This window comes from Cynocephalus volans, chromosome 4 (genome assembly GCF_027409185.1).
Source record: "Cynocephalus volans isolate mCynVol1 chromosome 4, mCynVol1.pri, whole genome shotgun sequence".
Lineage (NCBI taxonomy): Eukaryota > Metazoa > Chordata > Mammalia > Dermoptera > Cynocephalidae > Cynocephalus > Cynocephalus volans.
The window spans coordinates 103,098,935-103,113,657 of NC_084463.1; the positions used below are offsets into that span (position 1 = coordinate 103,098,935).

At 36.6% G+C, this 14,723-nt stretch overlaps 1 protein-coding gene and 1 non-coding gene across 2 annotated transcripts; one reads left to right on the forward strand and one right to left on the reverse strand.

Annotated features, from left to right (window-relative positions):
- Positions 1–239: 239 nt before the first annotated feature.
- Positions 240–1,196, forward strand: LOC134376287 (olfactory receptor 52B4-like). Its single transcript, XM_063094884.1, has one exon. It carries the CDS (start codon positions 240–242, stop codon positions 1,194–1,196), a length of 957 nt encoding a protein of 318 aa, XP_062950954.1.
- A 7,090-nt stretch (positions 1,197–8,286) lies between these two features.
- Positions 8,287–8,391, reverse strand: LOC134377424 (U6 spliceosomal RNA). Its single transcript, XR_010023470.1, has one exon. It is a non-coding gene; the product is annotated as a U6 spliceosomal RNA (small nuclear RNA).
- Positions 8,392–14,723: the final 6,332 nt, after the last annotated feature.

A 14,723-nucleotide genomic window follows, 5' to 3' on the forward strand; every position in this document is an offset into this window, starting at 1 on the left:
ACATATAATAATAGGTTTTACTTTGATTATCTGTAGATATGTATATCTTTTAAGTGGCTGTCACTTGTCCAGTGCAGAGAACATATCCTATTTACCTTTTATGTGTCTTATTTACATTTCTATGAAGATGGAGAGTGTGAAATATGCTATGAACATAGTCACAAAGATAATATAGGAAAATTTGTGTTTTCCTCTATATCTCTGAATAGGAGGTGAAGTTTCTCCTGGTCTCCCCAGCTATGACTATCTTAAACCACACTGGTGTTAGCCACACAATCTTCCGCTTGCTGGGCATCCCTGGTCTAGAAGACAAGCACACGTGGATTTCCATTCCCTTCTTCATTTCCTATGTCATTGCCCTGCTTGGGAATAGCCTGCTCATTTTCATTACCCTGACAAAGAGCAGTCTCCATGAACCCATGTACGTCTTCCTCTGCATGCTGGCTGGAGCAGATGTTGTCCTCTCCACTTGTGCAGTTCCTCAGGCCTTAGCCATCTTCTGGTTCCATGCTGGGGAGATCTCTCTGGATCGCTGCATTACTCAGTTCTTTATCATCCACTGCACTTTCATCGCTGAGTCAGGGATCTTGTTGGTGATGGCATTTGACTGCTACATTGCCATATGCTACCCACTGAGATACACCACTATTCTTACAAATGCTCTAATTGGAAAAATTGGTGTAATCATCTTTCTCAGAAGCTATTGTACGATTTTCCCCATAATATTTCTTTTGAAACGATTGACTTTCTGCCAAAATAATATTATTCCTCACACCCTTTGTGAGCACATTGGCTTGGCCAAATATGCTTGTAATGACATTCGAGTGAACATATGGTACGGACTTTTTGTCATAATGTCAACAGTGGTCTTAGATGTTCTGTTAATTTTTGTTTCCTATGTGCTGATTCTCCATGCTGTCTTCCACATGCCTTCCCAAGATGCTCGCCACAAAGCTCTCAACACATGTGGCTCCCATGTCTGCGTCATCGTCCTATTTTATGGGCCTGCAATCTTCACAACCCTCACTCAGCGGTTTGGACGCCACATTCCACCTCATATTCACATCTTGTTGGCTAATGTCTGCATTCTGGTTCCACCTGTGCTGAATCCCATCATTTATGGAATGAAGACCAAGCAAATCCGGGAGCAGTTGGCTCACTTATTTTTTTCCAAAGCAAATATAATTTTGGAATAGGAACAGAGTTTCAGAATATCCAGCTCTCTTTGTAGTGTTCTGTTGAAGTGGTGGGTAAAGTGGTAAGCTAAAACAGTAGGAAATAGTTCAATGAATTTTGTATCTAAAACAAACCCATCAGTGGGGTTGTACGACTTATCTTCTGTCAAAGTAATAGAGAGGGCAGTGCCATGGCTGACTGGCAAGCTACCTCCTGCATTGAGACCCTGACTGGATCCATTCTTTTCCAGTAGTTATGCATCTTTCATGTCAATATAGCCTGATCTTTGGTAATAGACAAAATGAGACCAATGCTCTGGTCTTGGAATTTGTTCAGTTATTCCTCACCGAGTTTCTCAAGTTCTGAGACACCTCGTGACATACCTAGACAATCACATGCAAAACTCCATTCCTTTATGCTCTTCATTCTAGCTTGGTGGCATTCTTAGAATCAGTGATTTCTACCCTTTGCTGTCATTTCTATTCTAATTTATATCCTATCAACATGCATGTCTGATAAAGGGGAATGTAAATGAGCTTCGTGATTTGTAGTTTGCAGAACAACCTTTAAGGAGGCTGGGGGACTAATCCTTCTTGTGTGGGGAAATGACTAATGTGGTTTCTGAAGGGGTGGTGTATGCTGGGGGAAGGCTGAGGAAGGGGAACTCCTCCAGTCTCGATGTCAGAGCAGGTTTGCCAAGGATCTCCTCCTCAGGAGGGCATTAAGGACTTCAGAGACAGATTCCTGACTTTCTTTACAAGCCACACTTTCCATATCTTTTCAGGCAACCCGAGCTTCAGACACACCAGGCCATTAACTTCTCACCTTTCCCAGATCATGCCAGACTTTTCATGTATCTCTGTTTGTTTTGAAATAACCTCTCTTGACTTTTGAGAACTTTTATTTCTCCTTACAGATCAGCTTATCATATTGTCTCCTCTGTAACACCTTCCCTAACCAAGTTATTACATAAGGTATTTTTTATTTGATACTTCCCTTACGAGAAAAACACATCCATATTTCTTTTAATATATATTTTTTAAAAAACTATGTAGTAAAAATTAGAATGTGAAAAAAATGAAAAAGAAATATAGTGATAAACTGGCAGTCCTCAAGCTATTTATTATTAAAATGTTACCATGTATAACCACATATTTGTGTCTGTATTCATATACATCAATATCTGTATCTGTGTCTGCGTCTGTATCTGAAACTGAGTCTGTGTTTGTATTTCCAACTATGTATGGCTATTTATCTATTATATCTATCTTGTAAATATGATCATATGATATACATATATGTACATATATACCCCCAGAGGTATAGAGACACTTCAAAAAGTTCATGGAAAGATTCCAATTATCTTTTAATTCTATTTTTCCAAAGACTTTTTGAAGCACCCTGGTACATGTTTATTTTATAATATGTAGTGAAAAACAACAAATTTTAGATTTTTTTTTTTTTTTTTTTTGTCTTTTTCGTGACCGGCACTCAGCCAGTGAGTGCACCGGCCATTCCTATATAGGATCCGAACCCGCGGCGGGAGTGTTGCAAATTTTAGATTTTATACATAGTTTGATCAATTCTGAAAATATATATATGTAGAATAAAGAACATAAGGCATTACACTAAGAAGTTTATCAGTGGTTTTGTCCTAACTGGGATTATTCTTTAGAATTTTTTTTTGTTTTCCAATTGTTTTACATTCCACATCTTATGTTAAAAGAGCACACTTAAATATAATTGATTGAGAATATATAATGAACTGTACATTTAAGAAACAAGTGAAATTGAGTTTTAACATTGTATATACACAATTACAATGCTATGGAGAAAAGGGCTTAAAGAAGCTGACTTGAGGAAATAAACTCTGCAATGAAACTACAAGATTTATATAGGAATTCATCATTTAAATCTATATATTATGAATGAACAATTTCACCAAATACTGCTAGTCAAGGAAAGAAGATTACAGAACCTTATGGACAGTAACATTATTAAGTGCATAATCTTGTCCTAAATGTAATTTCTTATTGTTGCATAATATTTCATAGCAGTGTTTTTAATATTATTGGCTATTTAGGCTTTTCTAATGTAACATTATAAGGAGACTGTTACAGACATTTTTGTACATAAGGTTTACTTTCATTTCACAATCTTTATTTTGATGATAAAATAGAATTTTTACTTAGAATTTCAACTGCAGATTTTTGTGACTCATAAAACTGCACTAAAAAATGATGCATCATTTCCCCTTTTACATAACTTATTGCATCTGCTATGGGATTGGGTATTTCTATTTAAAATTATCATTGTCATTTGACAGACCAGAAATGATAATTCATTGAAAGTTTTATTTGCATTTTTGCTTGCTATTGAATTTGAACATATTTGGATAGTTATATTCCATTTTTAAAGGCAAAGATAACTATTATTTATCAAGTGGTGCTATGTTTTGAATATGTTTCCCCAGTTTTTGTGTTGGAAACAATTCCCAATGCAACAGTGTTGGGGGATAGGGTCTAATAAGAGGTAATATCGCTATTGCAGTAGTGTGTTAGTTATCTAGAGAGTGGATTTCTGATAAAAGTGAGTTTGCCCCTTCTTGCTTTCTGCTTTCCCTCTCTCTTGCCCTTCCACTTTTCCCAGTGGGATGGTGTAGTATGAAGACCCAATTGTTGGGCTGGCCAGATGCCAGCACCATGGTCTTGGATTTTCCAGATTTCAGAACCTGAGCTAAGTAAGTTTCTGTTTATTATAAAGTATACAGTCTGTCTTATTCTGTTATAGCAGCACAAAATGGACTAAGTCAAGTGGTTAGCACATTAATCTCCATGAGGTAAGTATTGCACCTAAGGAAATAAAAACTCTGCCAAGATAATTGGCAAAGAAAGGAACAAGCCTGTTTCTTCTCTATTCCCCAAGTCTGGGTTCTTAGGTACTTTATCTTGTAGATGATCTGGCTGTTCCTTTCTTTGCCCATTTAACTTTTGAAACCTTTATGTTCTATTTACTGTTTTTATTTTTTGTATTTATCGATGATTATATATATTTTATCTCTCACCTATGTTTTAACTAGCTGTCTAGTATTTTTGCCCTTTAATCTTAGTATCTTAATAAAATCACTTAAATATTAATAGCTATACTTGTGAAATTTACTTTGTTTTTTACATTGTTTAATCTTAGAAAATTCTCCTTAAGCTACTGTTTGAATATTATTGGCATCACTTTCAATATTTTAGCTTTCTAAATCTTAAAGATGTTGATTATTTTATCAACATTATAGAATTCTGTGAGGATCATATGGGTTATTATTTGTAAAGGGCTTTGAATGGTGTCTAGCATATAGCAGGGGTTTCATATATATTTGCTATCATTATAATTATTTTTATTCTTATTTCTTTTTGTATGTTTGTTTTAAAATATCTTTATTTTGCCTTTATTTTTATTTAAAAAATGTGTTTTGATATAATTGTAGGTTCAATGGGAGTTTAGAAATGAAAGCCTACAGTGTGACACCGTGTACACGTCACTTAATTTTCCCTAATTGTAACATCTTGCTTAATTATAGTACGATATAAAAACCTAAGAATTCACATTGGTACAATTCACACAACTTGCTAAGATTACACAATTTTACATGCACTTTGTTTTGGTGTGTGTGTAGCTCTATGCTATTTTGTCATATGTGTCGATATGGGTAACTACCTCCACAATCAATTTAAAGAACTGTTGCATTTATCACAAGCTTTCCTTTTATAGACTCACCCACCTCTCAATCTCTATCCCTAATTTCTGAAAAACACTAACCTGTTCTGCATTGCTACAATTTTGTTATTTAAATGTTATATAAGTGGATTCATAACAATATGCTGTATAACCTTTTAGGACTGGCTTTACTTCTCTCAGCATAATCCCCGTCAGATTCTTCTAAGCTATTGTGTGCACCAAGAGTTTATTTCTTTGAGTTGCTGTGTATATTCCATTGCAGGATTGTAACAGTTTTCTTTAAACATAAGTTAAATGACATTTGGGTTGTTTCCAGTTTTTGACTATTATGAATAAAACTGATATGAACGTTCCCACACAGATATTTGTGTAAATGTAAGTTTTTATTTCTCTAGAATAAATGCTCAAGAGTGCAACTACTGGATTGCATAATAAATGTATGTTTAGTTTTCTAAGAAACTGACAGACTGATTTTCTCGGTGGCTGTTTCATTTTACATTTCCATTGGCAATGCAAAGGTGATCCATTTTCTATATATACTCACCAACATTTGGTGTTATCAGTATCTTTTATTTCAGCCTTTCTGATAGGTGTCCAGTGGTTTCTCATTTTGGTTTCAATTTACCTTTTCTCTAATGGCTAGTGATGTTGAATATACTTTCATATGCTTGTCTGCCATGTGCAAGACCTCTTCAGTGAAATGTCCGTTCCTATCTTCTGCCCATTTTCTCACTGGAGGTTTTTCTTTTTTCATTTTTTTACTGTTGTGTTTTGAGAGCTTTTTATGTATCCTAGATACAAGTTTTTTGTTAAATGTGTGGTTTACAAATATATTTTCCCAGTCTGTACCTAGTTTTTAAAAACCCTTTTCATGGTTCTTTTGAAGGGCAAACTTTTTAAAATTTGATGAGATCTTTCTATCAACTCTTCCTTTTATGAATCATGCTTTTGATGTTAATTCTAAATACTCTTTGCCTTGCCCAAAGTCCTGAGGACTTTCTCCTGTGCTCTTTTCCCCCCTAAAAGTCTTATACTTTTATATTTTATGTATATATACATGACCCATTGTGAGTTAACATTTATATTAGGTGTGATGTTTTTAGGTCAGAGTTTACTTTTTTTTTGTCTGTAAATGCTTAATTGCACCACTATCATTTCTTGAAGAGGACATCCTTCCTCCATTTAATTGCTTTTGTGTCTTTCAAATATTAGTTGGTTTTTTGTGTGGAACTGTTTCTTGGTTCCCTGTTGTATTTCTTTATCTATGAGTTTATCCTCTACCAGTACCACACTGTCATGATTATTTTGTATTTCATTGATTCTATTGTTTTTGCCATTTTAAATTTCATTGACTTCTGCTCTCACCTTTATTTATTTTTGTTTGGTTTGGGTTTGTTTTCTTCTTTTTTAGTGTATTGAGGTAGGAAGTTAGATTAGTGGTATAAGCTTTTTTCTCCTTTCTAGTATAAGCATTTATTGTTATAAATTTCCCTCTAAGCACTGCTGTAACTTCATCCTATATGTTTTGATATGTTGTATATTCATCTCCACTCTATTCAATGTATTGTTTATTTCCTTTGAGACTTCCTTATTGTCCTGTGAATTGTTTTATTTTTATTTTTATTTTTATTTTTTTATTTTATTTATTTATTTTTTTAAAAAAGATGACCGGTAAGGGGATCTCAACCCTTGGCTTGGTGTTGTCAGCACCACGCTCAGCCAGTGAGCAAACCGGCCATCCCTATATAGGATCCGAACCTGTGGCCTTGGTGTTATCAGCACCACACTCTACCGAGTGAGCCACGGGCTGGCCTATTTTTATTTTTAATTTTTTTACTATTATTTTTTAAATGTTTAGTTTTGTTTTTATTGGTTATGAATATTCATGGGGTACAAAGCAAATTGTCACCACTCGTGCGTAAGATGTGATTGCCAGATCCATACTGGCAGCATGTCCATTACCACAAATTATGATTATACCTTGTGTCCCCACCCAATTATCCCCTCAATTATCCCTGACCTCCCTCCACATCCCCCTTTCCCCACCCTACTATGTATCCCTAGGTATGTTCTCTCCCTCTGCAAGTCCCATACACCCTGTGGTCTTTCTTTCCTTCCTTCTTTATCTCTTGGCTCCCACTTACGAGAGAGTACATACAGTATTTATCCCTCTGTGCCTTGCTTATTTCACTCAACATGTTTCTCCAAGCTCATCCATGTTGTTGCAAATGGGAGAATTTCATTCTTTTTTTATGGCAGAGTAGTATTCCATGGTGTATATATACCACGGTCTCCTTATCCAATCATCCATTGATGGACATTTAGGTTGGTTCCCTGTCTTAGCTCTTGTGAACAGAGCTATGAGACCCCATAGAACAAGGAATCCTTGACCTGTGAATTGTTTAAAAGTGTGTTTTCAAATTTCCAAGCTTGGAGATTTTCCTCCATCTTTTTGTTATTTATGTCTATTTTGATACCATTGTGGTGGAGACCGTACTTGGTATGACCTTGTTTGAATTTTTCAGAGATTGTTTTGTCATCCAGGATATGGTTTATTTTGATGCTTGATCTACAGAAATTGAGAAAAATATTTATTTTGATGGTTGCTTTTGACGAATGGAGTAATCTATCAATGAACGGAGTAATCTAAAAACTAGATTTTGTTGGTTGATGGTGTTATTCACTTCTTTCATATCTTTCTGGATTTACTGCCTAGTAGTTGTATCAATGGCTGAGTGGGGGGTAATATGCCCCCAATTATAAATGTGAATTTGTTTATTTTTCTTTTCATTTCTATCAGTTTGTTCATTGTGTACTTTGAAGGTCAGTTGTTCCATGTGTGCATATTTCTTTTCATTGTTTCCTGGTATTTCCTCTAATGCGATTTTTTTCTTATGAAAATTCTGCTTCTTCTTTGTTTCCTGAATGCATTACATATGAGTAGCACAAAAACAGTCAAATCATGGTTGAATTGCAACCATAGTTTGGCTATCAATACCAGAGTTCAACAAAAATTAATTAGAGCATGCTGTAAAAATCAATTGGTTTTATGGAATTTACTTAAAGAGTATTGCATATTTTTTTATTATTTGTTAATTTGTGTTTGTCATCCTTTACATCAGTAAAATTAAAATAACTTTGTTTTCCAGGTATACTTGCATACATTTTTAACATATTGGGATTGGGTTGCTAAACATTTACCAGTGGAACAGCATACGATATCTTTTGTATTTATTTTTTTCTTACTAAAAAAGTATATCTTTTTATATTTTAATTTATGTACTCATGTATTTGTTTATTTTTAATTGAAAAATAAAAATTGTATATATTTATGTTCTACAATGTGATGTTTTTATATAAGCATACATTGTGGAATGATTAAAAAGTATAGAATGTTTCACAAATTTGCATGTTATCTTTATCTTGGGGCCATGCTAATCTTCTTTATCATTCCAATTTTAGTATATGCAGTGCAGTAGTGAACACAACATGATATCTTTTTGAAAAACCAAAAATGCAAAAAGAAAAATATGGAAAACAAAAAAGAAACCACCTGAAATACAATCATTAGATTAGTTAATACTTTGTTATATATCCTTCTAGGCTTTTCCTTATGTACCCTTGTATATCTGGGTAAAAATAATACAAATATATATGAGTATGTATTCATAAACACACAGACACATATGTAGTTCTGTATTTAGAAAAAGGGGAATGATATTATACACAGCAATTTGTGATGTGCCATCCCTTAACCTGTCAATGGCTTACATCAGTATGTTGTGAGGGGGCCATATTGATAAGTGATAATCCCTTAGATGGGAAAGAAGACTTTTTGTAGTACACTGGTGAATGGTCACTGGACAATGGGATCTATTCTTAACAAGGTACAAGATCTATTCTTGAGGTACGACATGGACCCTTCGGCGGGGGAAAGGGCAGTGCATGACACTGTAGGGAGCTGCCCTGTTCTAGTCACTCGTGAAGGAAGAAGTCACCACCTGCATTTTTCCTGGTTCTTTTTACCCCATCATGTATTTGGGAGGTAGACTAAGGTCTGCCATAGACACAGGTATATGGCCAGGAACCATTGATGAGCCCAAGGCCACATTTTGAATGACTGACATAACCATGCCCAGGAAAGACATTCTATTGAGATGGAGTCAAAACAACTCCCTGAAAACTTGTATATAAAACACAAATGCAGGACAACCCAGTGGAGAAATAGATGAGATGCTCATGGTGAATGTCCTATCCTGAGTAAAAGTGAGTAAAAGTTTTCTTTAAGAAGTTGTCTGTACAGAGCCCCCACAAGGAGGAAGGCCCTTACCAGATGCACCCCTTGGACAGTAGACTTCCCAGCCTCTGAATCTGTAGGAAATAAATTTTGTGAGTCTCACATGCAGCGTGCCTGGGTGTGAGGGGCAAAGATGCCAGAGCGGCTGGTGCATAGAAGAAATGCACTGAGAATACAGAGAATCAAGATGGTGGAATAGATGGTCCCCAGCATCACTCTTTCCCACAATAAACCAATTTACAAATATTAAAAAAGCAGACTGCCAAGCTGGGGGGCTGCTAGAGCTCCAGGGAAGAGGAAGAGAGATCTATGGAGTCCATAGGTGGGACAGGCCACGATGAGAGAAAGAAGGGACTGCTCTGACCGTTTTGAGCCCCAGCCATTTCAAGGCTGGCTCTGGTGAGCGCAGGGCAAGAGCTGGCAAAACCATAGCTGTGCCCTTTGTGTGAAGTTGCTTGGAGACTGAAGGAGAGAAGAGGGCCTTGGTGGACACCAGGCCAGCAAGACCACTAACAGGGCTCCTGTGGACTCACATTGGAGTGAGGGGCCACAGACAACTGAAAAAAGGAGCCACTCAAAGGCCAGTGAGTCATGGCTAGGGACCAGTGTATGGCCTGTCCCATGGGAAGTGTTTGGAGTGAGGAGGTGGGGTAGACAGGCACACGGGGTGGAGGGTACACTGGGGCACAGCATGGACAGCTGATCTGTCCTCCAGTCAGCACAGGACCACTCAGTGGAGACTGGGCAGGAATAAGATCTGCAGGGGGTGCAGTTTGCTGAAAAGACAGGCCCAGACCAGAGTTTCCACACACCCTAGGTGTAGCAGACCTCATGAGACCCAGAAGTACTTACAAGGTCAACAATTAAAACCTGAGCTGCACATAGAGCCTTCCCCAGAGAATCATCAGCAAAGCAGCAATTTAGCCCAACCACAGGGCACAAGTGCTGGTCCCCATAGGAAGTTCCTACATTTTAGAAGTAAGAAAGGACAACAAATTAGTTCCAGTGCAGAGTATAAGTGGTGGGGGTAGCTAATATTCCGACACAGAACTGAAAGAAAAAACAAAAAGCCCACAGATCAGAGACAAAGTTTTCTTCTTAACCAGTAAAGGTCTAACAGCACCAAAGAACACCTATAAAACCTGAAATAGTTGAAAGTTCCCTGGGCTCTGGAGCTGGAGTGGGGGCAGGGTACAAGGGTCTCACCCACACCCTCAATGTCCGATCCAGCCCAGCAACAACCGAGCCACTGCAGAAAACCTCCCAGGCTCCTGAATTGAAGTCGGAGGGTGGGGAGCACACAGGCCTCAGCCATGCCCTCCTTGCACTCCACAACCAGGCTAGAGAAGGAGCAGGCGGTGGGCCAGCCCCCGCCCCAGCTCCACCTCCGTCTCCCTATCCCCCCTCCTTCCCCTCCCACTGCTCTGCAACAACATCTTTGAATGTTAAAAAAAAAATAAATTAATTTAAAAAGAAATAAATCTTATTTATAAATTAAAAAAGTTGTTTTACCCTTATTTGATCATCACAGATTGTATATGTATATTGAAATAGAACTCTGTACCCCATTAATGTGCACACTCAATACATTTTAATTAAAATATAAATAAATTCCTTTAAAAAATAAATAAAAAAGAAAAAGTTGTCTTAAGTCACAAGATTTTCTGCAAAAAGAACAAAAAAAAGGAAGTTGTCTTACATGTGTATTTCCTTCACCTAGTCTGGGTCTTTGAGTCCCTACTGTGTCTTTAATGGTGCTCACAAAACCCAGGTGTGATCCCACACTCCCTTCCTTCCCACCTGCTTAGAACAGCTTTGCCTATTGCCACCATCACCACCAACAGAAGCTATTGAGTCAGTCATGTAAAAAGTTTCAAGTCGCCTATCTAAGAACACTTTCAGGGTTTTGATATGTGGTGCTCTTAATTAGACTCAAATTTTGGAAACTGGCAGTGTCACCAATGCGTTAAAACATTAATGATAGTCATTTGTTCAACCATTAACCACCATTATAAATAGAGTCCTTACCTTTAATTAATTAATTAATTCAGGATATTTTTTGGGCCACTAGTATGGCTAGGCACTATGCTAGGTACTAGGTAACATGAGGTGAAAATAAATACAGTTCCTACCCTCAGTGTAGCGAGGTAAAAAGATAACAGTCAGGCACAAATAAATGCACTTTCAAGATTGCTTTGGGATGTTAAATGGAAAGTTATTTCAGACTAGGGAGTGAGCTGAGGCTTCCTGGAGAGAAATGAGCTATAGGCTGTGATCTGATGGCTGAATAGACCCTTTACAATGTGTCTGTGGCTGGAGTTTGTGCAGAGAAATTTGAAGAGAAAGAACACAGCCTGTTCAAAGATGCTGAGGGTGAAGAGAGGATGGTACAGCAAAAGACCTAAAAGGACTAAAAGACCCACTGAGTGTCTTACACACAGGCAAGTTTAGGACCCTTTTCATTTTCCTTAAAAGGAGGGATGCCATAGAAGTGTTTAAGGAAGGGCAACTCATGATCAGGTTTGTATTTTGAGATATTACTTTGTCCTCTGTGCATCTAGAGTGGATGGGCAGAGAGACTTGAGGCATCAGGCATGGAAAGTTAGGGAGAGCAAGATGTCTGCTTAAAGATATCAAATTTTGAAGCACATTTTCACATGGACCTTAATTGTCCTGCTGGTTGGCTCTTTATGCATAACTTTTAAAGCTTTGCTTCTCAAAGTGTGGTTTTCAGGGTAGCTGCTTTGGCATCACCTGATAGCTAGTTGGAAACGCACACTCTTGGGTGCTACCTGGATTAATGAATCAGAATTTTCATGGTAGAGAGTTCCCAGGTTATTTGAATGCAAGTAACTTGAGTATCATTGCTTTAAGACAAAGATTCTCAAATGTGGCTTCACATTAGAATCACCTGGGTACTTCAAAACTATTAGTACCTAGTTCTCAGCACCAGAGGTCCACATCAATAGGTATCAATTTTGGCCTCAATCTAATGATCTTTTTTGGAATAGTTTGGAAAGTATTGATATTAATTCCTATTTAAAGGTTTGGTAGAATTCAGTAGTGAAGCCATCCAGTCCTGGGCTTTTCTTTGTTGGAAGATTTCTGATTACTGCTTCAATCTTGTTGCTCATTATTGTTCTGTTCAGTTTTTCTATTTTTTTTTCAGTTCAATCTTGGTAGCTTGTATGTGTTCAGAAATTTATACATTTTCTCCAGGTTTTCAAATTTGTTGGTGTGTAGCTGTTCATGGTAGTCTCTGATGATTCTTTGTATTTCTGTGGTATCAGTTGTGATGTCTCTTTTTCATTTCTGACTTTTGTTATTTGGGTCTTCTTTCTTCTTTTTTTTGTTTAACCCAGCTAATTGTTTGTCTATTTTGTTTATCTTCTCAAAAAAAACAACTTTTTATTTCATTGAAAATTTGTATTATATTTTTGGTCTCTATTTCATTTATTTCTGCTTGGATTTTAATTATTTCTTTCTGCCTACTAACTTTTGGATTGGATTTTTCTTGTTTTTCTAGTTCTTTGAGGTGCAATGTTAGGTTTTGTATTTGAAGTCTTTCTATTCTCTTGATATAAGTGTTTATTGCAATGAATTTTCCTCTTAGTACTGCTTTTGCAGTATCCCATAGGTTTTGGTATGATATATTGTTATTATCATTAGTTTCTAGAAATTTTTTGATTTCCTGTTTGGTTTCTTCTTTGACCTATTTGTCATTCAGGAGCATGTTGTTTAATTTCCATGTATTTGTGTGGTTTCCAATGTTTCATTTCCTATTGATTTCTAGTTTTAATACATTGTGGTCTAAGAAGATGCTGGAAATGATTTCAATTTTTAAAAATTTGTGAGACTTGATTTGTGACCTAATATATGGTTTATCTTGGAGAATATTCCAGTAATGTGCTGATGAGAAGTATGAATATTCTCTAGTTGTTTGGTGAAACGTCCTTTATGTATCCTCCAAGTCCAATTGGTCTAAAGTGTAGTTTAAATCCTGTGTTTCTCTGTTGATTTGTTGCCTAGATGATCTGTCCGTTGCTGAGAGAGTGGTGTTCAGGTCCCCAACCATTATTGTATTGAGGTCTATCTCTCTCTTTAAGTGTAATAATGTTTGTTTTATATATCTGGTTACACCAATGTTGGGAGCATATATATTTATGATTGTTATGTCTTCTTGGTGCATAGACCCCTTTATAATTATATAATGGCCTTCTTTGTCTCTTTATATAGTATTTGGTTTAAAGTCTATTTTATCTGATATAAGAATAGCTATTCCTGCTCATTTTTGGTTTCCATTTGTGTAGTATATCTTTTTACTTCCTTTCATTGTTATTCTTGGTGAATCTTTACAGGTGAGATAGGTTTCTTGTAGGGAGCATATAGTTGGGTCTAGTTTTTTAATCCATCCAGCCACTCTATGTCTTTTGAGTGTGGAGTTCAATCCATTTACATTTAGTGTTGTTATTCAAAGGTGTTATCTAACTCCTGTCATTTAATTGCTTTGTGTGGTTGTTTTAAATCTTTTGTTCCTTTCTTTCCCTGTTGTTTGTCTTCAGAGTTCATTGGTTTTTTGAGGTGGTATGGTATAGTTTTTTTCTCTTTCCCATTTTTCTATGGGCTTTACTGGTGGGATTTGTTATTTCTTGTGTATTCATGGTGGTAATTATTGTTTTTAGATTCCAGATGCAGGACTCTCTGGAGGGTTTCTTGCAGGGATGGTCACGTGGTGGTGAACTCCTGCAGTTTTTTGTTTGTCTGAGAAATACACTTTCTTCCTCATTTCTGAAGGATAGCCTTGCTGGGTGTAGTGTTCTTGGCTGGTAGCTTTTTTCTTTTAGTACTTTAAATATATCATTCCATTCTCTTCTGGCATGTAGGGTTTGTGCTAAGAAGTCTGCTGTTAGTCTTATGGGGACTCCCTTATAGGTAACTTGATGTTTTTCTCTTGCTGTTTTCAGGATTCTCTTTTTGTCTTTGAGTTTTGCCAGTTTGACTATAGTGTGTTTCAGAGAAAGCCTTTTTGGATTAAATTGTTTGGGGATCTTTAAGCCTCTTGAACCTGGAAATCCAGTTTTCTACCAATACCTGGGAAGCTTTCTGCTATTATTTCATTGAACAGGTTTTCAATGCCTTTTTCTTTTTCTCCCTTTCTAGAACAACCATGATTAAGATATTTGTGCACTTGAGGCTGTCTGATAGCTCCCAAAGATTTTCTTCATTAAAAAACAATTCCTTTTCCTTTTCTTTTTTTTGTCTGCTAGTGCTATTTCAAAGATAATTCTGTGAGATCAGAAATTCTTTCTTCTGCTTGCTCTAACCTGCTGGGTAAGATTTTGAATGCAGTTTTTATTTTGTTGAATGAATCCTTCAGTTCCAAGAGTTCTGCTACATCCTTTCTTATGGCATTAATCTCTTTGTGAATTTCCTCCTTCATGGCTTGGATCGTTTTTCTTATTGCATTGTGTCATCTATATGACTCTTCTTGTATCTCACTGAGTTTCCTTAAGATGTTTGC